Genomic DNA, 27542 nt, shown 5'->3' on the forward strand with positions numbered 1-27542 from the left:
ACCTCCCTAATGCCACTATTTATTCCAAGCGTCGGGAGATGAAGCACTAACAACTTCAGAGGTGTAGTCCCAACTACGAGGCGCCGGTGGAGCGGGAACAGAAGCACCTGAGAAGAATCTCTTCCAGCAGAGAGACTCCACAGAACGCGGGCCCGGTGTGGGCGGAGGCCGCGCCATGGCGGGCGCTGGGGACCTGCCAGGGGCCTTCCCTTCGCGGCTGTGCACGGCTTGCCTGCCGGTGGCATTGTTCACGGGGCACGGGGAGAGGGTCAGCAGAGGCTTCGCTACCGCGGCAGCAAAGGCTTCAGCGGGGTGGCCGCCGCCGCCCTTCGCCTCTCCGCCGCGGTGTGACCCGAGCCGTTCCCTCGCTCGCTGCGCCTTCTCGTCAGGCAGCGCGCGGGGCACCTCGCTACGGTGGCCGGGAGGGCGCGCGGGCCCGTCATGGCGGCGGCGGTGGTGGCGGCCGGGCGGGCCTGTGCCCGCGGCGCGCTCCGAGCGGCCTGGCGAGGTGAAGGGGCAGCGCGGGGAGCCGGGGCAGCCTCCGCGGGGAGGGCAGCGGCCACCGGCCCGGGCAGGCCGCGGGAGGCGGGGGGGTTCCCCGCAGGGCGAGGGGAGCGCGCTCAGGGCGCGCACCCGGACATCCATGGGCACCCCCAGACATCCATGGGCACATCCATGGGCACACTCGGACATCCATGGGCACATCCATGGGCACCCTCAGACATCCATGGGCACCCCCAGACATCCATGGGCACATCCATGGGCACCCCCAGACATCCATGGGCACATCCATGGGCACCCTCAGACATCCATGGGCACATCCATGGGCACCCTCAGACATCCATGGGCACATCCATGGGCACACTCGGAAATCCATGGGCACATCCATGGGCACCCTCAGACATCCATGGGCGCATCCACACATCCATGGGCACCCTCAGACATCCATGGGCACATCCATGGGCACACTCGGAAATCCATGGGCACATCCATGGGCACCCTCAGACATCCATGGGCGCATCCACACATCCATGGGCACATCCATGGGCACCCCCAGACATCCATGGGCACCACCGGACATCCATGGGCACATCCACACATCCATGGGCACATCCATAGGCACACCCACACTTCCATGGGCACACTCAGACATCCATGGGCACATCCATGGGCACACTCAGACATCCATGGGCACCCCCAGACATCCATGGGCACATCCAGGAATCCGTGGGCACATCCAGGAATCCGTGGGCACATCCAGGAATCCATGGGCACCTGGATCCTCTTCAGTCGCTTTTCAAAACTCAAATGTATTTTTTAAAGTATACTTAGGAGGAAGGGAAAACATCTCTGTCTTCTACAGTCCTCTAAAAACCTTCTTGCCTTTCTTTTCTTCAGCAAAAAATCTAAGCAGTTGGTGAATTTCAGGTCTCTTTTCATCCTCAGGGGCAGTCTCTAATGAAGTGGTGCCAAACTGTGGTTAGAGCCTGAACATTAAGCAGGGCTTGAAAACAGGCTGGTGGGTTTTCCTTAGAGGAGGGAAACATTTCCACAGACTAGTCTCAAGAATATCCTTAAAAAAAACCCAACCATTTCTTGCAGGTAAACCAGGAAAAAAAAAAATAAAAGGCTGCAACTGCTTCTTAATAATTCATTAAAATTACTCTATCAGCAAGATGGAGTGCCTTCTCTTTGTGACATTTTCTGTTGCAATGTTTTCCCTCACACGTTCTGCTTTGCACTTCAAGACAAAAGGTTCAAGTCTGTTTCCCTTTGAAAATCACTGGTTTCTCTCCCCATGCCTGTATTTGCAGAAGATACAGTTTTTAAAGGAAGGAGGTGTGCTGTCTCTAAACACCTGTCTGTCTTTGTTCCCAGGGTTTGCTGCTGTGCCAGTGAAAGGGAGTTGCAGTTCCTACTCCAGCCTGGCATGGGCTTTCCAGACACGGTGCTCCCTCTCTGCCCCCTGGACTGGGACAGTGGAGCAGTGCAGGAAAAGCAGTTTCTTCAATACCTGTAAGTCCTGAGCTGGATAAAAATCATTAACTGTAGCAAACAGGAGAGGGAAAGAAAACACTGCTCTGGAGAGACACAGTCATGAAAATCTGTGTGTACTGACTTTTTTTGAGTCTCCTGACACAGCTGCTGCAGGTGTTGACAGAAGTGCTTGCACAAAACCAATTTATCATCTTTTAATAGCAAACAAAGGTTTGCTTTGTGTCACAGTGAATCCCTCTAATGTATGTCATTGGATGGGAGGAGGAAGCAGCTTCCCCTCTGTTTCCTAGGCCTTTATTGAGAGCATAAATTGTGTGTTTATCTCCTGAATTATTTTTGAGCCAGGGGCAAGCCGTGCTGTTCAAGCTGTGCTGCCTCAAAAGTGGAATTGCTGCAATGGTAGAACGAGTGGCACTAAAACTGTTGGTAACCCCCCTGCAGATTGTCTGCTCTGGTGCAGTGTTTTCCTCCAGCCCTGAAAGGAATTTCACCCATGCTTAGCTTTTTTCACACCTAAGCATAGCAGAGGAATGGTGGCTGTTTAAATTCACACTCAGGACTGTGAACTGAGAGAGCTGGGGGGCTTTTTCACCTGCTTTGTGCTTCCTTATCCTGTCCCAGAGGAGAAGAGAAGAGATGGTAAGGACACAATCTCTGGCAGAGATAACTGCAGCAATTAGAGAGTCAAAATTTGATTGTGTCTAATCCATAGATTTTAAGAGCTCTGCAGAATCAGGCTCTCAGAGCTGGTGGTCTCTTCCTATTCTCAACATCTGGGTGACAGAATACTGCATTTGTTTTCTTTACATCTGCTCAAGAAAAGGGGTTAAACAGTCAGGCTGGGCTTGCTGCTGATTTTATCCAGCAGATTTTGACCATTGACTGATTCCAAGTAATTGAGGGTGGGGAGGTGTCCAAAGGCTTGGGAAGGGCTGCAGTGTGAACTGCAGGCTGTGCATGGAAAAGGCTTTCTAAGGATGCCACCTGCAGGGAGAACTCGTTTAGACAAGCAGCAGCAAGATGAGAATGTTGTTATTTTGTTTATCTTAAATTAAACCACAAGTGATTGCAGTGTGATTAGGATTTGTAGGTTAGATTATTTCCTTAATTAGCCTTGTATTCATACTCACAAGCTCTGGATGAGCTCTGTTTTACCAGCAGCTTTTCCAGATGTCTAGTTAAATGACTGGATTAGAAATATTTGCTGAAACAAAACATCCATGTTGTTTAGTAAAATTTTATTTATTTAGGCAAACTACCTGAGACTATTGGCTTCTTTAATAAGATGTAACAACCTGGAAAAATGAAAGTGTACCTCCTTTATGTATTAAGCAGAGGCAGTAGCCATGAGATTCAGAAGACTCAGGGTTTTGTATTTCAAAGTACAATTATTCTAAGAACACTTTCTCTTACAGAAGTAAAAAGCAAAACCCTCACAATTCAAATGAAATGCATACAAACAGTATAAATCACTCCATTCCTTAGCAGTGCAGTTGCTTCAGGAGTGGCAACATTTAAAAAGCAGATATGACCATTTAATGTGAACATTTAAAATGCAGATATGACCATTTTATGTAAACATTTAAAATGCAGATATGACCATTTTATGTAAACATTTAAAATGCAGATATGACCATTTTTTGTGAAGTAGCTGTCAAGTGAAGTGTCAGCCAAATGACAGAGCTTTGTGCCTGAGAAGGGAGACTGGATTTTTCTCTCTCCTTAGTGAATGCTTAATGATTTAACATCATTCCTTGGGTAATATTACTGTGTTCTTATTAGTAGGGTCATCTATACCTTCAACAGAACTATTATTTTTAATAGTTTGGCTGGTTTAAGTAGAAGGAATTCATTTAAAGAGGAAGAATTGCAATTATCCTAGGCATTTGTCTCTGATCCTTACCCAGGTACTTCTTTCCTGCAACTCTGACACAAAAACATACACAGGGGTTTATTCCTGTGCTGTGACATATTCCAGTGAGTTTTTAGGGAAATGATGTAAAATTCTCTTCTTATTGCAGGCTTATTCTTTGCCCTTTCCACCCTCCTGACCATGGGAAGCAGTTCAGTTTTTATTTACTGCTTTGGCTGTCTCCCAGCCTTAGGAATGATCTTTGACCCCAGGCATCCAAACCAGCATGATTTTCTCATCATCATGTTTTGCATCCAAGTGCATGTGAGATATATTTTATTTGATGCTGGGGCTATATAAAAATTATACTGTCCTGCTCACAGGTAATTCCATTAGCTACCCTTGGGAGCCAGCCATGGGATCATAGAATGGTTTGGGTAGGAAGGACCTTAAAGAGCATCTTCCACTGCTCCTTGAGGCTGCTCCTTAATTACATTTTGTACCATGTTTTTGTAGTCATATGTGAGTTTTCTTTGGGCTAAATTGTTCATTTTGATAGCCATGTCTAACTCCATGATCAGAATTTAAAAATGCTTACTTTTTCAATTTACAAAGAATTTTTCTTTAAGTATGAGGATTCCAGATAAATAATTACAGAGCTGCTTCTTGTCATTATCAGTGGTACCATAAGAAGAGTTTTGATGTTTCAGCATTAAGGATGTAAAGAGTTACATCTGTACAACTGCTTTTAATTTTTTTTTCCTTTTACAAGAGAGTTGTCTGTATGTTGATAAATAGTTGGTTAATTGCTTTTAATCAAAAGAAAGGGGACTGAATGCCTTATAGTTAATTGTACCTGGAGAGGTATTCTGTTGGATTTTGATTTGATTGGGGTTTTTTTACAGTATTTATTTTGATAGTTTTATGATATTACTTTTCAAAGGCATTTAGCCTCTGATTTTCATTTTGTTTTGAGGAACTGAACCAAGCCAAAAGTGTTTAGTTTGCAGAAACCTCACTGAAATTTCTTTTCTCCATATCCATCTGGTGACACTGAGCCATGATAGTTACTAAAAATAAAAAATGAAAGCTTTACTAATCAAAGCAACCTCCAAAATACAGTAGTATTTACAACAACATATACTAGCTACATTTAAGGTTCTTGGTTTTTCATAAAATGTTATAAAGAGAAAAAGTACAATTTCTCAGATGCTGGAATTGTAGCTGGATTTATTCAGGGTTTGAATTGAGAGTGACAATCAACCTGACGATCCCATGTCTACAACTTGTGCTGACATTGTGACAAATTGCCAGTTTTAGAAAATGTGAAATTCTAATCTGGGTGCACTGTGGAAGGGTGCTCAAGGTTTGCAGTTCAGTGGAGTTATTCCACCTGTGTCAGTGTAGCAGTGTGAATGCATCTTTTGGAATATTTTCCAGGTTTTGTTGTACTATCAGGATGCAAGTTTTGTTTCTGGATTTTGAGGAAAATGCCCAAAACTTTCCCATTCTTGGGGGAGAAAATAATTAGACTATAGATGTGTTTTTCTGCCAACAAATTTGCAGACCCACCTAAACAAAATTTTTATGCAACCCGCATAATTGGAGCTTTTGCATTTTTTAACAATGCTATTAAATTAAATTAATTAATTTAAATCTTGGGTAGCCCCAAGAGCTTCAGACTTGTATTAAAAGAATCAAACAGAGAAAGTTTGGTAGTAGATGAGTTGTTTCACTCTTGTGGAAATCCATCTAGCAGTGAGAAGTAGAACTGAGCTTAAGTTTTCAGTGGAAACATAGCAGGTATGTGCAGTTGTTATTTTTAACTTTTTTTTTTTTCTGTGAACTCTTATCTAAAACCACTTTTCTCTCTGTCCCGTGGTGGTGATCTCTTGCATGGCCTCATGCTGGTTTTTGTGGTGAGACATTTCCAGTGCCCAGATTCTGGCAGTTGTGCAGTTGGATGCCCCCAGCAAATGCTGTGTGCCTCAGTAGTGGCTGTCCAGGCTGAACGCTTCACAGTCTTCAGGGCTTCCCAGGTTTGTGCAAAGGCCCCTGGAGGGCTCACAGATAACACCCTCAGAAGATGACAACTGCAGAGGGTGAGGCAGAATTGCAAAGAGGAGCATGTATTTTGCTTAAGCAGCCCTGGTTTTTAATGGCCTCACCTGGGAGAGGGAGATTTTTGTCTTCTCATTACCTTCAGTATCAGATATGCATTATATGCTGCCATTTTTAAAGGCTGAGAGGTCTCTTTTGAAAAAGGGTCTCTTTCTTTGAAGAACACAATGTTTTGAGTGTGGTGACTTAGTACACTTGAGAATAATCTGGCACTATATCTCATTTTTTATAGAATTTATAGATCCATGCTTTTCTGCTCATGGGCCAGGGTTAGACAGGAAATCAAGGAACTGATGTCATATGGAGGCAAGACAGTTGGATTTCAGAGGTCAAGTGGCAAGAGCAGTTCTCATTTGGGATGGACACACTGATGTTGATGAGTCTGTGTAGAATCTCTCATGTTAAAAGTAATCCCTCTGGTATTAGTATGCCATTGTTCCATTTTTCTCTCATTAATAAATCTCTTTGTATTATCATCTGCAGAATATTCCCTTTTGAATCATGGAGGGGAGGATTCAACCTAGAGGATTTAAATATTTTCCATAAGTAACTTTACAAAGCCTGAGTAGGTCTTGGAATGAAAGACTTCCACGTTTAAAGCTAAGAGGAAAATACATTAGAAACATAACTTCTCAGGGATCACAGATGGTATGAACTGAGTTGACAGGTTTTGAACAGTGTATGAGTTCAGCTGAAGATGATTAAGGTGTAAGAATCCAAACTCCCATCTTTGTTTTGGATGGCTCACTGCTGCTGTTTTGGAAGTAGCTTTTAATGTTATTGTGAGAATGACTCCAGCCACTCAAAAGAATTGAGCTTGACGTTGAACGTTAATACGTGCAATTGGAAATGACATCTGAATTATTTGAGTCATGTTCAGCCACTGCAGTGAGGCAGTAGGTTTTGCTCTTAAGACAGCTGCTCTGGGTATGTTTTTTCCTAGCACCTTTACCCTAAATGCTTTGTAGTTAAGGATTGTGTTGTCAGGCACACTTTGTAAGATGGTGGAGAGAGAATGTGACATCATAAGCTTAGATTTTTGGAGCACTCCTTTTTCCTAACCTAAGCTACTTAAATTGCAGTTCTTTGCCAAATCCTGGTTAGAGTGGTTGATGTAGCCAGCCTCTGTCCTAGGAATCTTTGAAGTACACGTGGAAAGGGAGCTGGAAGCAGAAAGTTATTTTTTGGAATGGTGTTTGTGAAACAACAGAGAGATGTATATTCCTGCAGAAAATGGGAGGCCAAGGTTGAAGTCTTTCAGATCAGGAAGAGTGTGGGTCTCCAGGTTCCAGATAAGTGTGTTAAACTTCTGGATTAAGTAAAAGGGGTAAGTTAATGAAGTTAAAGGTCTGCTTCCAAGAAGAAATGTCTCACTGTGGTCATTAAGCAGCTGGGTATAGGCTGTAATTTATCATTAAATTTGTAGTAGAATATGTAGCAGCACATTCTGTCCTGGTTCATATTTCATATGCACGAAACAGTTTTTTTCTGAATCCTGGGGTTTTTTTGGAGATGGTGGCATTGATGTCTGGAGAAGGAAGGGGGTTGAAATATCATACTTTGTAAGATTTCATCTGTTAATAAAAGTGTGTATTCCAGGCTGTGACTTGTAAGTGATTGAAAAGACCTTACTGAGTTCCTTAGGTAATACAGCTGCACAAATGTAATGCTGTTAGTGGACAACAGTGCACTGAGGCACTGTTTATTATAAGTAGAAGTATGATTATTATAACAAGTTCTTTAGACTTTTTATTATGTCAATATTAATGTCTTTGTATATCTGCTGCTGTGCTGCCACAGGCTATTTGTCACCAAAATCCTTAGGGAAAGATTACTTGTATTGGAAAGAAGTGAACCTACTTAGCTGTTCTACAAAATTGATTCTTTCTTCTCCTTTTACTCCCTTCAGTTTTCCAGCTTACTGCTCTTTGTCTTTCTTTGTATGCTCAGCAAACTGTGAACTCATCTTGCTGGAGACAATTCTGATTTTAATCTCAGTTAATGAGTATCTAGGATACTGGTTTCTGGTGGGGCTTACAGCAAGTCTTTTAATGCTTTTGGTTTACTGAGGTGTGGCCAGATATTAATCTGATAATTACCTGTCTCATTCCTGATATTCAGGGATAATATAAAAAGACACAAATCCAAATCCTTTCCAGAATATTACAAATACCTTTTGTGTAGATTAAGCTAAATGGAGTGATGTCACACAGACTTACTCTTGTTAGTGATCAGCTTGCATAAAGCATGCTTTCAGCTCAGTTCAGTAGTGGATGTTTTTCTAGTCTATAAAATCAAATCTTATAGATGACACTTTTTCCCCCCACTCAGTAGTTCTGTGCTTTTGGGTAACTGACTAAAAATGTGTAGTGGCTTTTATGACTGGCTCTATTTTAGCTCTTGAGGAATGCATGCAGCGCCCTATTTTACAGAGGCAAAATAAAATAAGCCCATCAATCTCAAAGACACTGCATCTCTGCTGTAGTGTCTTCATTCCTGAACATCTCCACAAGTGTGAAAGCAGTGCAGAGAGTCCTTTCTGTCTGGAGTTACTTCCTCCAAATCAAGACATTCCTGCTGCCTCTGTGTGTGCTTGCTAATCACCTTGGTGCTTTGCTGCCAAGTCAGATTGACCTTTTCTTACACGCAGATTTTTATTTTCTCCAGTGGTGTGTTGGCTGTCTGTCATAAGCAATGTCCCCACCATTGTAATCTTCCTGATGACAGCCTATCCCTTTCACATCCCATTCTTGTCACTTCGTCTTAAAATCAGCGTGATACCTCCATCCTATAAAGAACTCAGCTCTGCAGCCTGCAGGCTTCTGATGTGTTCCATTAAATGCAGCTGCTTTCCAAACACATGATGGCATTATTGCAGACTGATGAGATGAACTGCACTTTGGGACCAAAAGTGATGTTTTCATCTGGTTCTAATTTTGTCAGAATTTGTGCAGTGCTTGAGGCCAAAGCTTGACTTGGCCTGAGCTGTTCTTGATGGATATGTTGGCATTGAATGTTCTCCTCTGGTGCAAGACAATGTCCTTGCTCTGTGACCTTTGCTACTTTCCTCTATTGGAATTAAAGTGATCTGATTGTATGTATATTTGAAGTGCAGGATTTTTTTTTGGCATTTATTACCAGCTCCAGAGCTGCTCTTTTCTCTTAACTGCATGTTGCTGCCCCTCTGCAGCTTCCTTTGTAGCTGTTTGACCCTTTGTGGGGTCACACAAACTGCAGATTGAAGGACTGTTCCAGCTTAAAAATAGCCTTACAAAGAAAAATATAAGTGCCTTTATTGTGATTCCATGTTTCCAGGCTAGCAGGATTATAATTTTTAAAAAAGAATTGCTAGTTACACAGTGTTTTCTGAATCAGCTAAGAAGCTTAACAGGATTGATGACCAGCCTTCCACCTAATGGAACAGCCTCATAGATCACTTAGCATGAATTTACTGAAAAACACGTTACCTACTTACTTTGTATTTTTCCCTCCCTAAAAAAATTGCAGCAAGGAGGTAATGTGTTTTTATATAAGTTTTTGTTGGTTTTGGTGGGGTTTTTTGTTGATTTTTTTCCCCCACACCTTTAGGTCAGCTACATGCATTGGTGTATTGTAATCAGCTGGAAGGTTTTCAGTGGCTGACAGTTCAGACACTGGTTTTAAGGTATTTGATACAGCTGCTGTTTGTGGGATTATTTTTTTTTTTAACTTCCAAACCTCTGAACATTAGGGTTCACTTGAATGTCCAGAAAAGAGCATGTAATTTCAGACAAATCTTCTCTTTTGCAGGGACTAAAGCCTACCCCGGAGCAAATTCAGTTCTTGCCTCAGAGCATGTAAGATGTGGGATAAACTTTGCTGTTATCCACAGGCATTTGTGCTGGTCTGTAATACACAGATTTCCACTTGTCTGCAGTAGAGCCAAAATCCCTGTTACACGTTTTGCCTTGTTGAGCTGTTCATACACAGTGGTTTTTTGGGTTTGTTGTGACTTTGGAGCCACTCTGCTCTTGGCTGATTTGAGGTAATATTATTTTGTAGCTCCCTGGACTTGCAGAGTTCTGTGTCCTTCCTTGTGTACTTGCTTTCCATTGTACTGAGCTTTGATTGCTGGATTCAGGATTCTCAAAAAGGAATCAGTTATGCTTCCTACTTGGAAAAAGCTATTTGAGTGAATAGGTGTGTGTCAAATTCTTGGAAGAACCACCTTGACACCTTAAACAAACTTAGTACAAAAATAAACCTGGGCACTTAGTGGCACCTCTGGGCATCCTGGATTGTTTCTGTTCCTCACTGTGTTGTCAGCATGGCAGAGCTTGCCCAGTCCCAAAGCATTTCCAGTCTGTGGGGCCGGATCTCTCAGGCACATTATTCTGAAAAGAATGAATTGCTGGTGGAAAGTGGCAGTGATTTTGTGGTTATTTTATTTACCCTGGTTAAAAGTTTTTACTGACTTTTTTTTGTCTACTTTAAATAAACAAAATCAGTTTGTAATCAGAGAAGACAAGATTTACACTGCCATAGTAATGCTGGCCCTGGGTCAAGCACATAATAGCATTGATCTGCAAACAGGACCTTGGTGATGCTTCTGCATTCTGGCTGGAGAGATGGGCAGGGAAGAACCTCTGGAACTCAGCAAGGGCAAGTGCAGGGTCCTGCACGTGGGCAGGAACAGCCCCAGGCAGCAGCACAGGCTGGGGTGACCTGCTGGGCAGCAGCTCTGCACAGAAGGACCTGGGGGTGCTGCTGGACAAGGAGCTGTCCATGGGCCAGCCCTGCCCTGGGGACAAGAAGGCCAAGGGCATCCTGGGCTGCCTTAGGAGCTGCACTGCCAGCAGGTCAGGGAGGTGATCCTGGCCCTCTGCTCAGCCCTGCTGAGGCCAGGCTGGAGTGCTGTGTCCAGTGCTGGGAGCCTCAGGACAAGAGAGACCTGGAGCTCCTGGAGAGGGTCCAGCAGAGGGGGACAAAGATGATGAAGGGACTGGAGCACCTCAGTTGTGAGGAGAGGCTGGGGGAGCTGGGCCTGTTCAGCCTGGAGAAGAGACACTGAGAGGAACCTCATCAGTGTCTGTCAGGGTCTGCAGGGAGGGGCCAGAGCATGGCCCAGGCTCTGCTCGGGGCGCTGGGCAATGGGACAAGAGGCAAGGGGCAGGAGCTGAGGCTCAGGAAGCTCCAGCTGGACATGAGGAAGAACTTCCCTGTGCAGGGCCCCAGCACTGGGACAGATTGCCCACAGAGGCTGTGGAATCTCCCCTGCTGGGGACAGTCAAGAACCATCTGGACACCATCCTGTGCCATGTGCTCTGGGGTGGCCCTGCTTGAGCAGGGAGGTTGGAGCAGATGACCCACGGTGGTCCCTTCCAGCCTGACCCATCCTCTGTGATTCTGTGAAATATTATCTCTGGTATCTTTTCACATAATCACTTTCTTTTTGGTATAATTTTTTCTTTTGTTGTGTTTTTTGTGTGTGTGGGTTTTTGTGTTTTTTTTTTTTTTTTTTTTTTTTTGTCTAAGCTGCTGTGGTGTCCTGTATTGCCATCAGCTGGGTGAGTAGGAGTTTGCAGTTAACTCTTTAATATGATTCCTGAGTCTTGCTCTCCTGTGCTGGATGAAGCACCAAGGCAGTGCATGGTCCTGGCCACAGCCACTGCCTGAGGAGGCCTGACAGAGCCAGAGCTCTGTGATGATGCTCTTAAAGTGTTTTGCATTCCTTCCTCCTTACATTCCTTTCCACTTACATGGGCAATAAGGGGAACATTGTATTTTCAGAACTTGAGAATGGCAACAGGTTTATGTTTTGCTTAACTTTTTGTGTTTTGTGGCTTTTAAAGCAGGCTAACCCTTGGATATTTTTAGGGGTGATTTGAGTTGACTGTCACTGATTGATGTCCTAGGATATGTACTGCAAGGTATTGCTGCTCTGACTTACTAATGAATTATTTTCTTCTCATGATCTGGAACCATACTGGTTAGTTGTTAGGAATATTTGTCTTTAAATCAATTTTGGAAAACCTTGTAGAAAACATGCCCTTGGCTGTTTGCCTCTCTCAGTGCAGTAATCAGGAGTAGAGGCTCATCTTTGTACCAAATACATATGCACAGAGTAAGAAATTACTTTCTTGGCAAGGCAGTAATGCTACAGTTTAAATTCCAGCAAAGCAAAGATCAAGCATATTTCAGCTTCAGTTTCCAGTGTAAGCTGTACTTGAATGTAACTTAAGGAAGTTTTTGGGTTTTTTTTTTTATTTCAGTGACAGCTGATCAGCTATGGAAAGGAGCTTTGGCAGAGACTGGCGTGGGAGTAAAGAAAGGAAGAGGAAAGAAAAAGAAGAGGAAGCTAAGGAAGAATCTCAATAGAGGCCAGGAGATTGGTGAAGGTAGATTCACAAATGCAAAGCTGAAGACATCTTGATGTTTTTGTGTACAATATTTCTTGATTTCATAAGTAGACAAATTTGTATTCCTTTCTGTGATGCCAGAGCTGCTTTGTCTTTAAACAAAAAAATCTTTATATGATTATTTAATGTTGTTGTTGCTTTTCCAGTTATAAATTCTGCATCATAGAATGCATTTGAAATACGTGAGAATTTTACATTTCATTGCATTTTTCCTGAGTCCAGAGTTGCAATTCTAATTTGGAGCAAAGGATAATTTTATCTCTGTTATTTCTAAGGACGTTCTGGTTTCCTCTGGCCTGGTCTTAATGCTCCTGTGTTGCAAACTGGGAAAGTGCAGGAAGTTGCCCAACGAAAAAAAGAAGAGCGAGAGAGAATTCAGTCTGAAATCATTCAGCAGAGAGATACATTTGAGAAGAAAAAGAAAATAAAAATCAAGAGAGAGGGAGGATGGAGTGGAAAGTGTTGGGGAGGTGTCATTCTGGATCCTCCTGACCCTGGTCCTAATGGAGGTAAGAAAACCAATTATCTTCTTCCTTTCTGAGGGGGGACTTGGAGAAAGTGAGATCCAGGCTTTTTCTGTGATTGAAAATTGGTTTTGTACTTTGTTCCAGGCCCACACACAAGCAAGCTAAATCAAAGAGCAGGTACTGCTCACACCAGTGAAATCTGTTAAAACACTGCTTTATTTCCTGCAGCTGTTAGACTGTTCTGTCACATTACAGACTGAATGATTTTATGTGGTTTTACAGAGTACTGTGCCATGTCACAGACTGCTACAGGAGTCTTGAAGGATGGAAATGTTCTTCTGTGTCCAGAATCAATTGTCTTGAGTATGAAGTATAGTCATGGTTTTTTTAATAGTTTCTGAAAGGATCCTGTGGGATAAATCAATCTTTCTGAAATTCTAGTTCAAATAATGAAATAGGGTTAAAGATTATGTAGTTTGAATGTAGCTTTTAGAAGAAGCTGCAATAAATAACTATCATAATAACTATAGAAGTTATATTTTTCATTCCCTAAGTAATTCAATATAGTGAAGCTGGAGCTTTTACTTGTACAGCAGAGAGGTGACTTTTTTACAGTGCTGTTATTCAGACTACTAGCTTTAACATTTAGAAGCCTAATCTTTTTCAACTAATTAAATATGAAAAAATCTTGTCAACTCCTGTTGGGCTGAGTTTTTATTGTAAAACTCTGCTTATTGACATCTTTCTGTACACTTTCATAGTAAGAGGAGCTGAGAAAGACAGGTGGAATTTTCTAGCACTGTTTGCATTTCATTTTGTTGCCCTAAGAGCAAATACTCTGTGGAAGGCAGTGATGGGACAATGGACTTGGCCAACTGTCACTGAATCTGTGTAAAAATAGGAGATCTGAGAGATTAATTGCTCCAAATTCCCCATAAGTCAGTGGTGGAACATGGAGCAAGTCAAGGAAGTGCCATGGTTCTCGTTCCATACCCTGAACACAAGACTGTGTTGAGTTTATCCCACTAAAAGAAGTGACAGCTGTTGTAAACAGTGTTTATGCATTTGTGAACTTTACCTTCTGGTGCTTTCCTTGATTTTGCTTTTGGCTGGCTGCTGATGTGGATTACTTGCATTAAAGTGTGGAGCCTGTTCTAGTCACATCAAGTTCTGCCAAAAAGAGGAAAGGGCACTGCAATCAAAAAAGGAGAATGAAGCTGTCAGCCTGTATTACAAATGTGTTTGAGAAAAAGCAGTTTCTGATCAGCATGCACTGATTTCCTTTTAATCTGCTAAAAATGTCAGGGATCTTTAGGCCCCCACAATTCTTTCAGTTCCTTTCTTTTTATTCAGAGGATTAATGATCTTTGCAGGGGAATTGAGCCATACCCTGTAAGCAAAGCAATATCAAGGTGATGGGAAGAGCAGACCTGAAACTGCCAAACCCAGTGAATCCTTTTGGCCTGAGACTGTGGCATGACAGGATTCCCTGGTGTCACTTACTGTGACTGTTCTAGGAGTAGAGAAAGAACAGTGTTTTCCACTTAGAAATCAAATTGCTTTTCTCCCAAGTTTGCAGTGTTTCTTCAGCAACTGAAGAGCTTCAGAGGGAGCAGAGACTGCCTCTAGGATTCATATCCTTACTGTGAGCCAGAAATCTGCTTTGTGCAGACCGACAGGTCTCTAAACTGTGCCAAGATGATCGTGCTTATAAACATCTTGGAGGTTTTGTGTAAATAATAAACCAATGTTTGGTCAAGGGCTGAGGCCCCAGTTCTACACCATTGCAGGCTTCTAAACTTTCCTCCAAAATCTCAGTGTAGCTACACCAAGTAAAGGTTTTCAGTGTTACACTGAAATGCTCTTGTTCATGGGGTAAGTTGGAAAAGCAAGAGGTTGTAAGGACTATGATAATTTGAAGTGGTCATGTATTGTTTTGTTTCGTGCTCCCCCTCCCCCTTCTGGAATTTCACAAAAGTGTGAATAAAGAAGTACTTCCATTTCCATAGAATCATGGAATCAAAGAATAGGTTGATTTGGAAGAGACTTTTTACAGGTCATCTAGTCCAAACCCCAAATCTCTTTGAATCCCTGTTAATTGTATGGTAAAAGCTTCAGAATATTCTAAAAATATTGGATAATATTTTTTATTGGATAATACTTTAGTCATGATGGAAGTGACCCATCTGGTGATTTTAATGATTTACAGCTTTTGCTCTGTATATATGAAATTTGAGGTTTATTTGCAGTTTTAGAGCAGTATTTAGGGGAGAAGGCAGTTTACATTGCTGGTTCAAATTATTCTTCTCTTACCTTTTCTACTTCTTGCTGAGTCTGCTTTATAAATTACATCTCCATGGAAGTTGTGTCCTTCTTAATTTGTCCCACCTACAGGGGGTGTGCTGCTAGACAAGTAACACAAGGAAATGTGATTTTCTTTCCCTGTTTTTCTCCCTACAGAAACCTATGAAGATTTTGAAACAAGAGTCATCGAGGTAAGCATTGCAAATCTTTCCAGGGACTTTGAAGAATTACCACCACTTTATATATTGACCTTGCAATTATTTAACAAGTCTTTGCCAAGTCAGTATTATAGCAGTAGGAATTAGTCTGGTTTTCTGTTTCAGCTGCACAACCTATGAGAAAGTGAGTTGCCTTGTCTCTTCATTTGAGAGGGAAGGGCTAAGAGAAACATTTTCATAACACAAAAAAATATCACCACAGCTCCTTGTCTGGAAGTTAAAAGAATAATCAGGCAAGTCAGAAGCTGAGCTACCTGACAGCTCTACTCCAGAGAAGTTTCTCTCCTGTCCTGATAAATGTGCAAATGGGTTTCCTTGTCCTTGATTATCTTTCTGCATTTTGCTGAAATGCCCATCAGTTGGAATTCTACCCAGTGGCTTGAATGTTTTCTAGATAAATCCCAGTCTTTGCAGTGGGTTTTGGTATCTCCTGAGACATGGGAAACAATGATGCTGTGTTGTAATCTCAGTCTGGGTAATTAAAAGTCATGAGTTGGTTTCTGTATTTTTTTTTTAAATCCTGCAGAGGGGAAAGATGTAAACTGTTTTAGATGTCTGCTGTGAAAAGGATAAAAAGCAATGGATATAAATAAAAAGCAAGGTAAATTTAGACATAAAGAATGACTTGCAAATGGGAATTTGAATACTGGAATGGATTGGGAGTATATGGAATGTCTGTCATTGGAGCTTTTTAAAAACAAGTTAGGTAACCTGTCAGAAGGGATGGAGAGACAAAATCTGTGACCTGTTAACCCATTTTCATATCTCAGTGGGTTTTTAGAGTGGACTGGGCCACACTATGGGCTTTGACTGATACAGCAAAGACCATTTGGAGCACTTGGCCTTTAGCTGAGCCTGTGTTTGAAGGCCACTTGTGAAAAGTGCACAGAAACTGTCCCTAAAAGAAGTGATTTTTGTTCCCAAGCCCTGCAGCTGGCAGTGCCTTCTGCTGCCTGAAGGGGCACATTGCAGAGCAGAGAATGTTGGTCTGCTGCTGTGCCATGTCACAGCTGGCTCTCACTTTGGGTGCCAGAGCAGGGGAGTTTGCCCTTCTGTACTGGCAGAATTATTTACAAGCAGCAAAGCTGAGTCGCTCTGCAGTGGTTCCATGTGCTGTAGAAATTTGTCTCAATGCTTTATTATATTTGAGTAATAAAAAAGCTTTTAGGAGCAGGCTGGGGCTCTGCTGTTACATGAGGTTGCCACAGATGTGAACTGAGAAAGTGGAATGCTTTTGCAGAAAAATAGCAGCAGCAAAAATTCTCTGTTCAAAAGCAGCGGTGAGCTCAAGATAATCGAGTCTTACAATTTTCTGATAAAAAGTACGAGTTTTGAAATAAATAGATCATTTTAGCATTCCTGGCTTAAATAGGTGAGAGACATGCTGCTATTTCTGGATGTGTTTTCCATTATCTTTGCCTTCACAACAGTACAGGAGATTAAAATAACGTTTGCTGGGAAGTTGTGCTTCACAGCAAGAAACTCAGAGCCAGTTTTAAAGGACTGCCTTATGAACAAAGCTAAAATAGGGCCTTTCTGTTGTGATTGTGCTACTGAAAAGGCTGTGCTGTTTTGCTAAACAAAGAGAGAAATTGCTTATTAAAGTGTTTTCTGGTAATGCAGAAGCATAAAAGCTGTGATTTGATTTCTCCTGGCTGAAAAATAGAGTAGAGACGAGCTCAGATTTTCACATCAGCTAGAAGTTGGGTTAACTGTTTCTTACTTTCCCTGCCAGCCTAAGGCAACATTTCCTGTTCTGTTCGTATTAGAGATAAGAACAATTTCTTTAAATAGAACTGATGGTAATGCTTAACTGGTGTTCTAACATAATATAATCACAGTGGTAATTAAAATCTACAGGTGCAGCTGACATGTGCCATTGTTATTTTCACTGGAAGGCTTCATTTCATGTGTCATCAACCCTCAGATGAATTTTTCTTTTCTTTTTCTCCAAAATGAACATGGTAACATAGCAAAAAAAAAAAAAAAAAAAAAGTAGCCTACATGACTTCCTGTGCTGTAATAGTAATTGCCTTGTAGTGCAATTAAAATTAGAAAGTGAGACCTTGTGCTCTGTAGGGCCTGAAGGCACGGAGCATGAGGTTGGTGGCCCTTTGAGTCTCTCATTAAGGGGAGCTTTCTAAAGGAGAAGATAAAGTTATAAATAAAGCCCTTTGCAAAAGACAGATCTCAAAGGGATTTTGTCCAACACTGAAAATTGCCTTCTACCAGTTGTGAAAACTGTGCTTGGTGATCACTTGCTGGTTGGTTCATGCTTCTTTGTTTCCATTGCCTGTTTCTGGTGAAGGCAACTTGAAGAATTTTGTGCAATCACAGCTCCATTTTAGCAGGGTCAGTGCAACCTTTCCAGTGTCACAGTAGATCTGGTTTTGAGCCAGATGGTTCAGGTATGGTACTGTCATTTTTAAATAAACCAACAGAAACACTCAGAGATTTGTGTCCGAGTGTTGAACTGCAAAGTAGCATTAGGTGTTCTTCTCTCAGTCCATTTGGCTTCTTCTTGGCCCAAGCTGGTAGACTTGCTACTTGTGACAAAGAGAATATTCTTTAATGCACAGCCCAAACCCTTTTGTTTCTTTTTATAAGCCATTGGGAGTTGTTTTAGCAATGGGTGCAAAAAAAAAAAAAAAAAGCCTTGTGAAAAAGAAATGCTGCATGAATTACAGTGTCTGAGATCCATTGTTTGACAGCCCTGACTAAAAAATTATATGGTACAAAGGATACTCTTTGAGTAATAATTTACTTCTAATGAGATGTTGCCTCAGAAGTACTTCAGAGTTATTTGTAGGCTCTAGATTTTGCTTTTAGAGTACAGGGAAGTCTTTTATTCCCTAAATTATACTGATAGTGTCTTTAGACTGGCAATGAATATTTCAGACAGTTTTTAAGATAGCACCTGAAGCCACCTGTCACAGGAAAACATGAGAGGTCACTATTTCTGATACTCTTGGAGCACTCAAAAGATTTTGGCCTGCCCTAAAAGTAGAGATTAGGAATGCTACCCTCAACTGGTTCTATTTAATAAATACTTGATGATTTTTATCTCTTACCTGTCAGGCTGTATGGAAGAAATAACTGACATTTGGAACACCCAGAAGCTTTTAATTGGGCATAATTATGGCTCATCCTTTGAAAAGGAAATGAAGCCATTGCAGATGCAGAGTGACTTTTGAGGATGCATCGTTGGGGGGTCAATCCAAAGGATCTGTACTCAGCTGGGAGCTGTAGTATGAAGCCACACTGGGAGAGGAGAGAGAGGAACAGGACAAGGTTATGAGTGCTGCTTGTGTTTGTGTCATTTGTGCTTGTGCTGGCTTGCAGAGCTCAGTGGGGGAATTGCACTCCCATCCTTCTGTAAGGGTACTTGGATGGGGAGAGCATCTCCTCCTCTGAGGGTGCAGGGTTAAGGACCATGGACCATTTCAATGTAAAAATTGCAGCTGGGAGATGTTCTGCCATTGTGTACCCATCTGCTCTACCCTTGGTGCACAGAATGCTGGTGGGGACATGATGTAGCTAACGTGGGTTTGGGGTTTGTTAACAAGTTGATTTACTCAGTTCTTTTAGGTAATTCCCAAACCTTTTAGCTGTGCCCCTGACCCTGTCTAGGCTCATTGGCATGGAAGTGCATTTCTTTCAGCACTGCACCCTGCTCTCATTTTATCTCATTTTCCCTTTGTACCTTGGAGAAGTGCTGGGACCAGAGGCTCTTAGCCCATGAGGGGATCAGCCTGTGCAGGCATTTCTCTGCATAACAGCAGCAAAACAAAAGAGTGGCAGTGTCAGGAGTGTGGCCTAGGGGTGGCAGGTTCCTAGAAATCATGACTAGAATAGGATTTCTGGAAAGGAGGGATTCCCAGGGGCAATCAAGTTGGCCAGTCATGCATTTGGCTCTTACAGAAGCAAAACCTCACAGGAAGTGTTGGATTTTGACCCCTTTTTTTAACCAAGTGCAACTGCTGAAAGCATAATAATGTTTAGCAGCCTGTCTTTGAGTGTAACTTACTTCCACATTGTCGTTTCTCCTCTTAATAAATGTGTGAGGTGGTTTCATTTTGGTTTTGAGGTGCTGCTCTTCCCTCAGTTCTAGAAAGCAAGCTGAGTTTGCAGTATTTCACCACTGGATGGTGGATACAAGGAGACAGTTAATTTGAGGTACACTGTGATTTAGGTTGAGCATGTGCTGCACCTGCTTTCAAAGTTTAAAAATTGGCTTTCAGTCTAACTTGGGTGGCAGTCTGATCATAGGGGTGGTTGTGCCTTGGTTTCAGTCACTTTTCAGAGGCTGTGCAGTTTGAAGAGTGGCACAGAAGCTCTTTGCATGTGTCTTTATTGCCACATTCTGGAAAGGGAGAGGAATAATCCATGAGGAGATTTCTACAAACATTACATCCTTTATTTTTGACATGCTGACTCTATTTTTGTACAGCTACCTGCTGAGATTGGCAGTAGAAGATAAAAGTGTGTGCAAAGCAAAAATAGTATTCTCTTGATGCTCCTGGGGAGATGACTCTGCTTCACTCTCTCTTCTTCCATTATTATTTTGCATTTTCTCTAAATAGCCCATTTACACAGGCACTTTCATCTATGGGGTGTGGTTTTTTAGCTTGTTCTTGTCAGTAATGAGTTTGAAGAAAGAAAAATAGCTTGGAATAAGCAATTGGCAAGGCTGGTATTTCTTCAAAGTGCTGTCTAGAATGTGTGGGCACCTTGAATTAAGCAGCATCTTTAGTTTAATGAAAGCAAGGTGAAATTTTTGAAACCCTAACCATAATCTGTACCTAGTGAAGGCAGTGGAATTTTGGGGGGTGTTGTTTGTTTTGGGGGGTTTTGTTTGTTTGTTTTTGTTTGTTTGTTTGGATTTCTTATGGTGAATTTTTAAACCATGACCAAGTATTTTCTAATAATCTACTTTCAGATGCATAACACTACTACCAGAGTAGCTTACTGAAGAATTACATATATGGAAAAGGATTTTTATATCTGCTATGTATTATCTTTTGATACTTTATATATAATTGTTGTATTACATACAGCATATAAACTGCATATCTGCATTTAAATAAACATTTAATTCAATAGATAAACAAAACCAAGGGAACTAGAACAGATGGACAGAGGATCTCAGACTGTTGTCCCAAAATTGGGTTCTCTCACCCAGTGTGCAAGAAGCCAATGCACACACAGTGGAGCTATTTGATTTATTTATGGTTCTGCTCCAACAGGGGTGCTGTGGGTAAAGCTAGCACACTGAAAGCCAAAAATGCAAGCATATTTCTACAGTTTGATTATTTACAGTTCTGCATAATGAATCTACATCACTGCTTGCCTAAGCTGCTCCTTGCTTAGCTGCCTCTCACCTGGATTTAAGGGCACAGCACATTCTGAATTCCTGTTTGGTGTTAGGGGTCCCCACTCACAGGCAGCTAGCCACAGCTTCAGAGCTGTGGTTTGCACATCAAAAATGAGCCAAGTTCACCAAAGGACAAACTCTGAAGTATTTCTAAACCCCAGCAGACTGCAGCTGGTTTGGGCTGGCATGTAACCAGTCTCTTCCCCTTATCTCACCATTTTAGTGACCTTTTGCCACATTCTGCATTCTCTAGGTCAGGTTGTGCTCCCTTTTCCCAGAACATGCTCTCCCTCCCACCTGTTCATCTGTCTCTTGTGCACTTTGGGCTGTATTAGACCATGTAAGGTGGGGGCTGTAAGGCACTGACTTGCTGATAGAATCATGCAGTATTGTGACTTGGAAGGGCCCTTCAGGATCACTGAGTCCAGCTCCTGGCCCTGCACAGAACAGCCCAAGGGTCTCACCAAGTGCCCCAGATTGTTGTCCAAACACTTCTTGAGCTCTGCCAGGCTTGGTGCTGTGACCACTGCCCTGGGGAGCTGTTCCAGTGCCCAGCCACCCTCTGGGTGAAAAACTTCTTCCTGATATCCAACCTAAACTTCCCCTGACACAGCTTCAGGCTTCTTCCCCTCTCTTAATGAGACTGCCTTCTGCAGCATACAAGTAGATTTCAATCCTAAATTTTAATCCATGTAAAGCAACGGCAGACCTTGAGCAATTCCTGAGAGTGCTTCTAAAATATGTTAAAATGCAAGGGGGGCCACTTCAATATTGGTGTCACTTTCTCAATATTAGTATTACTTCCCTTTTTTTTTTCCCCATGTTTTTTCATCATGCTTGAAATCACACATAAAGCTGGCAGCATTAGAGCATTATCTGTTGAGCAGCTGAGCACAACAGAGGGGTTGCTTTCATGAAAGGTAACTTTCACGAGGTAGCTTTTTCTCTGAGTGTGGATTTTTAACAACCTTTATGTATTTAATGCCTTGAAGCCAGTGTCCCACTGCAGATGCTGCCCATTGACAAAGGCAGTATAGATATTTTAAGTGTATACTACAAACCTCTGATACCTTTTTTTGTAAGCTTGACTCTCTTAAAAAAAAAAAGAAAAAAGAAAAACTAACAAAACCCAACCCATTTGGACTATGTGCAATAACAGGAAGCTTTGTGTTGTTTTATTTTTTCTTCAGGTGAGAAATGTGTTTTGTATGAAGGCAAAGGAAGGCAGGAAAAAATCAGTACGTGCCTTAGTGGTTGTTGGGAATGGCAAAGGGGCTGCAGGTATGTACTGAATGCATCATTTATTGCATGTACAAGGTAACATCTGATGATGGCATATTTTGTGGCAGCTTTAGTAAGACAGCTGGATTCATGGTCAGCCAGAGTTTGGCTGAACTTTGCTTATGTGAAAGATTCAAGGCCTCGTGTGTTCCTCCAGCTGAATTTTGCTTGCACTTGGGAGTGGAGGAAAATCTGTAAAGAGAGGAAGGTGTGGTTCTCTTGCAGAAAGAAACTCTTCCTGCCTCTTCTTTGGAAAGCTTCTTCATGGAATGTGTTAGCACTGTAATCCAGATGTCATAAATGATGGAACTGAAGTTGTCCCAGGCTTTTTTTCTTCATTCCCTTCTTTATTTTTAAACAGAGTGGATTATCTCTTTTGTCTGAAGCAGTCACCACTACTCAATTGTTGGAAACAAAGTTTGGTCAAATACACAAAAACAGCTTAAGCCTTTTTTTTTTTTTTTTCCCCTTTGACAACAAGCAGTTGGCATCCAGATGTTAGGTGTTCATAACTCCTCAACTGTTTGTCTCTGTGATTTTTCTCTGAACCATTTGCTGAGTATGGTGTGTGCAGTGGAATGGAAATTTAAATGCTGAACGTGGCTGTGAAGCTCTTTGGTTTTTTCCACTTTTCTTTCTGAGGATCATCTGCTTCATCTGTTTCTCAGCAATAAAATGCCTCTTTCTGTCTTGCAGGTTTTGCCATAGGGAAGGCAGGTGACAGGACAAATGCTTTAAGGAAAGTATGTTGATTGAATTTTTTTTTACTTGATGATAATTAACAGTAATTCATACCCACACTTATGGGTTTTTTTTCCCTAATAATCAGTATAATTTGTAGTCTTTGCAAAGAAGTAAGTCCATGTGTTTGCTTTGTTAGTCTTGATGCAGATAATCATAGAATGATTTAGGTCAGAAAAAAATGATTTAGGTTAGAAAAGCCCTTTAAGATCATCCAGTCCAGCTGTTGATCTAACACTGCCAAGTCCAGCAGCTGCCTCAGTGCCCTGTCTGCACATCTCTCAAACACCTCCAGGGATGGTGACTGAGCCACTTCACTGGCAGCCTGGTCCAGAGCTTGGCAACCCTTCCAGGGGAGAAATTTTTCCCATCTAAGCCTCCACTGGCACAGCTTGAGGCAATTTCCTCTCATCCTACCCCTTGCTTCTTGGCAAAAGAGACTGACCCCCACCTCACTGTAGGGAGCAGCAAGGTCTCCCCTGAGCCTCTTCTTCTCCAGACTAAACATCTTCATTTCCACAGAGTTTAGACGTGGCAAATTTGTTTTCCTAAGTTGTTTTTCTCTTTCTTTTTTTCCTATCTAATTAACTGAATAATGGTAAATGGCAAACGCTTAGCAGAAGAATTAAAGGAGAAAAATGTTTTCTGCTTTTATTCCCTAGGCAAAGAATAAAGCAATAAGTTGCTTACACTTTATAGAGCTGTATCAGAACCACACAAGTAAGTATTATTCTTTCAATGTAAGCACTGAATATGCCAGCAAGAACTGGTTGCAACTACTTGCAGAGCATAAAAAAAAAAGTTAAATCAAGTTTTTCTGATCTGATGCATTGTATTATATAATTCTTGACAACCTGGTCTAGTTGAAGGTTTTCCTGCTCATTGTGGAGTGGTTGGACCAGCTGACCTTTAAAAGGTCCCTTCCAACCCAAACAATTCCATGGATCTGTGCTTAAAATTTGGGTACTTAATGCATAGTATTTCAGGCTCTTAATAGCAAGATTAGATCTTTTCTGGCACAGTTTGACTTAAGGGACTCAGATACTGTCAGGGCATTTTTCTTCACAGTGAACTCCTGTGCTTTTCCCCTTTCTGTGTCAGAGGTGATTCCCTGGGACTCAATCCATGTGTGCTGACCAGGAGAGAGCCTGGGCTGGAGGCTCAGCCTGATGTTTCCTGGTAGTTTTTTGTTAGTACTCTGTATGGAAAATCCAAGAATGCTGATGCCTGTGGGGAAATCTTAGGTTAAAAACTAGATTACTAAAAAAAGCTATGAGTCAAATTGTGTCATGTGAGCTCAGTTCAAAACCAAATGAGGCTCACTGGAGGCACACCTACCTATTTTTCAATAGTAACATAGTATTCACAGGTATTTCAGCATTCCTAATCTATTCCAGAAATTTACCTTTAAAGAAGTCAGGGGAGAGTAAAACCAACTTATAGTTCAGAAAAAGAAAGGCACTAGCTAAAGCTCTTCTAGAAGGAAGAATTTATCTGTAATGCCTTTTTTTTCTCCCCTCTCCAGTTTACCACGACATTTCTGTGAAATTTAAAAGGACAAAAATCCGCATGAAGAAACAAAACAAAGGTAATTAAAGAAGTTTACATTTTGAATTTTTCACAATTACTGACTGGTATTTATTTTATGAACTTAAACTTATCTAGTGTCTAGTCTACCATGTTTTCAATGTTGAAAATCATCAGCCATTTTTCTTTAGAAATACCTACTGTTGCTGACATGGCTTTGCTCTTGGAAATTGGGATTTGTCCCCTTTACACTGGTGGGAGCTCTCTCACTCTTCCTAAGTGTAATTCCTTCAGTTCTGAATTACCTAGGTGTGGACCCTGGTCCTGCTCCAGCCACTGGTGGGTTTGTACAGAGCTGTTAATTCTCACACCCCTCCCACTGCAGGTCTCCCTTTCTTTACAGCCTTGGTGGTTGTGAAGTCAGTTTGATCTTCTGGAAGTGGCACCTGAAGTATCCTGAGAGCTCATCAGTTAGGGGGGTGTTTTTTTTTTCCTTTTCCTTGTCTCTTTGGTTTTCTTTCAGGTCTGTGTCTCTGTATATTTTGTTTCTGGTTTCCCCTTTCTCCCTCAATTCCCTAATTGATAAGGTCTCCAATCAGATAAACTCACCAGAATAAACATTCTAGCCCTTTTCTGCAGCTTTCCAGCTATTTGGTCCCCAGGATGTATTTCTATTTTGTGTCCTTTACTCAGCAGCAGCAAGGCTGTCCTGTAGTTTTTAAAGATCACTAGAGCTAAGCCATGTGAAACAAACCTCTCTGGAGCAAAAGTAGACTCTTCAAAAAAATCTCTCCTGCATTAAAACCTGGCAAGTGTAAGAAACCATTTGCAGTTAATGCCAATGTAGTACAGTTATGCTTTGGAGCTGATAAAATCTCCATTTCTTTTATGGAGAGGGATGCAGATGACACACAAACCTCTGCTGTGTTTGTGGATTTTGAAATATGTTTGTCTCTCCTTCACTCTGTGCCACTAAAATTGTGACAAAGTGTAACTCATTCCAATTGCTGGGCCAGGAAAAGGGAAGTGGTGCCTCTGCACAGCCCCTGGAGCCATTTGCAACATCTAATGCGTTCTACCATGCTGGGTAACAAAAACAGCAAAGAAGAGATCTCAGTGCTCTCTTCTGAGTCAGTTGTGTGCTTTTGAATAATCACACAATGCTCATTTATGTAATTTTTTTTTTCCCCAGGGTATGGCCTGCACTGCCACCGAGCCATTATCACCATCTGCAGGCTAATTGGCATTAAGGACATGTATGCCAAGGTCACTGGATCCAAAAACTTGATTAACATCACCAGAGCTCTCTTCAGAGGCTTGACCCTACAGGTGGGTGCACTCCCAGTGCCCATTAGGTGTGGGGACAGGAGGGGATGGAACAGTTTGTGGGCAAACAGTTTATATTCCAGGCTTAAAGTGAAGTAATCTTACAAAGGGCAAATAAAATCAGCAAAGGGGTTTTTTTTTCCATTCCTCAGCAGTTTGATGGAGTTGTCCAGTCAGGAACTCTGTGTAACTCTGTCTGTTCCACAGCCAGGTGTCTGCAGGGGACATTTGAATTCCCGGGCTTTCATTTGGTGTGGTTTTGTTGACTACTGAGAAATGCTGGGCAGAGGGAATGGTGGGCCAGGTTTGGTGGCTGCTGCTTGTTTGTGCTCTAAGTTCCCACTGAGCAAGGAGTGAAGCCCCAGCTGCTTCTGTTGCTGCTGTAATTGAGATCTCTGAATTCAGTCAGGGAGGTGGTGGTGTTCCCTCCACCTCTGAGTGCTCACAATGGAGATGCCTCTGTCTGAGCCAGCTGCCTGGAACTGATGGAAAAGCTCCAGCATGCAGCATTTCATCCTCCTTCCTTTGAACAGCAGCCTCAGGATGAGTCAGCCCTCTGGAAATTCCTGGTTATCTCCTTTGTTTGCAGTTTTGGTGGCTGCCAAGGTTTAGCTGCTTCCATTCCCAGCACAGCCCTGCAGAGCTGTAGCTGTCAGGTGTGTCACCCTGCCCTGGCCAGTGTCATCAGGTCAGCCTCAGGAGGTGAGGGGGTTGTGATCCTCTTTGCCTGATGGGAGTCACAGATCTCCCAGCTTAGCAGTACCTCAGGGCAGTCACACCTGGGGAAGTCTCTGAGAACCTTCCACAGAACAAACAGAAGAAAGGCTTTCTGTATAAATTACTGCTTTTGAAGTTTTCTTCACTGCCCTGAGTAGGAAAATTTTCCTGTTGCCTGTAAACATTTACTCTGTAAAATCTGAGTGTTATCAAAACACCTTGTAGGCAAGGGACAGGTGTCATTGAAAATAATGTTACATTTATATCTTTATGAATGTATCTTTATGTTAGTTAATGCCACCTGTCTGGGCAGTAACAGGCACTTCTCTGTTATCAAAACAAAGATTATATCCACATAAAGACATAAAAACCTTCCTACCAACAGGAGCACTAACATGGCAACAGGCATGTTTATGAGCAGGATATGTCCTTCCAGAAGCAAGTTCCTCTGGGATGACACTGTAGGGCTGATTAGTGTATCTGAGCTCAGGCTATCTCAATTTTTGTCCAGTAAGATAAGCCATTTCATTTTCACAGTGCTTAAACTGTTTATTAGGAAATTACTTCCTGGGGTCTTTTTCCCCTGCCCCACATCCCGTGTAGATTTTGGCCTGCAGTAAAGCCAGCATTGTTTTGGCTGTCCTTTCCCTGTCCTGCTCCCAGGAGACTCACCAGCAGCTGGCAAACCAGAAGAGCCTCTACGTGGTGGAGTTCCGGGAGGAGCAGGGCCCCCTGCCCATCGTGGTGGCCCTGCCCCAGGGGACTGTCCGGGAGGAGCCCGAGCCTGAGGAGGAGGTTCCAGACACAAAGCTGGAGTGGAGGGAGGTGAAGGAAGCGCAGGGAATGCTGAAATCTCCCTGGGCCAGGGTCAGACGGGCGGCGTGCTGAGAATTGGGTCCCTCCGCGTCCCCGGCTCAGTGCAGCTGGGAAAGCCGGGCTCAGGGCAGGGTGTCCGGGCTTGACTTTCAGGGGAGGGCAGCAGGTGCCATCCATGTCACTGCTGCCATCCAGGAGCACTGTTTGCTTTCCCACAATTCCCCTGAGCCTGCCTGAGTGGGAATGTTCAGATGGAAGCAGCCAGAGAACGAGTCTTCAGCTTCAGGCATGCATTTACTCCATTCCAGAGGATGGTTTGTCCACGTTCCTTTCACAAGCTCTTGGGAAACTGTTGAAAATACAAGATTGTGAAAGCAATAAAGAATCATCAGAGTGGGTTTA

The 27542-nt window shown here is 42.4% G+C and overlaps 1 protein-coding gene across 1 annotated transcript; it reads left to right on the plus strand.

The window, feature by feature from the left end:
- The first annotated feature begins 424 nt into the window (after positions 1–424).
- On the plus strand, positions 425–27542 carry MRPS5 (mitochondrial ribosomal protein S5). Its single transcript, XM_053939210.1, has 11 exons — positions 425–508; positions 1879–2016; positions 12223–12348; positions 12645–12878; positions 15297–15331; positions 21923–22013; positions 22710–22756; positions 23417–23474; positions 24280–24342; positions 25474–25610; positions 26988–27542. Exons 1-11 carry the CDS (start codon positions 442–444, stop codon positions 27210–27212), a joined length of 1221 nt encoding a protein of 406 aa, XP_053795185.1. The 5' UTR covers positions 425–441; the 3' UTR covers positions 27213–27542.

Source organism: Vidua chalybeata, chromosome 3 (genome assembly GCF_026979565.1).
Source record: "Vidua chalybeata isolate OUT-0048 chromosome 3, bVidCha1 merged haplotype, whole genome shotgun sequence".
Lineage (NCBI taxonomy): Eukaryota > Metazoa > Chordata > Aves > Passeriformes > Viduidae > Vidua > Vidua chalybeata.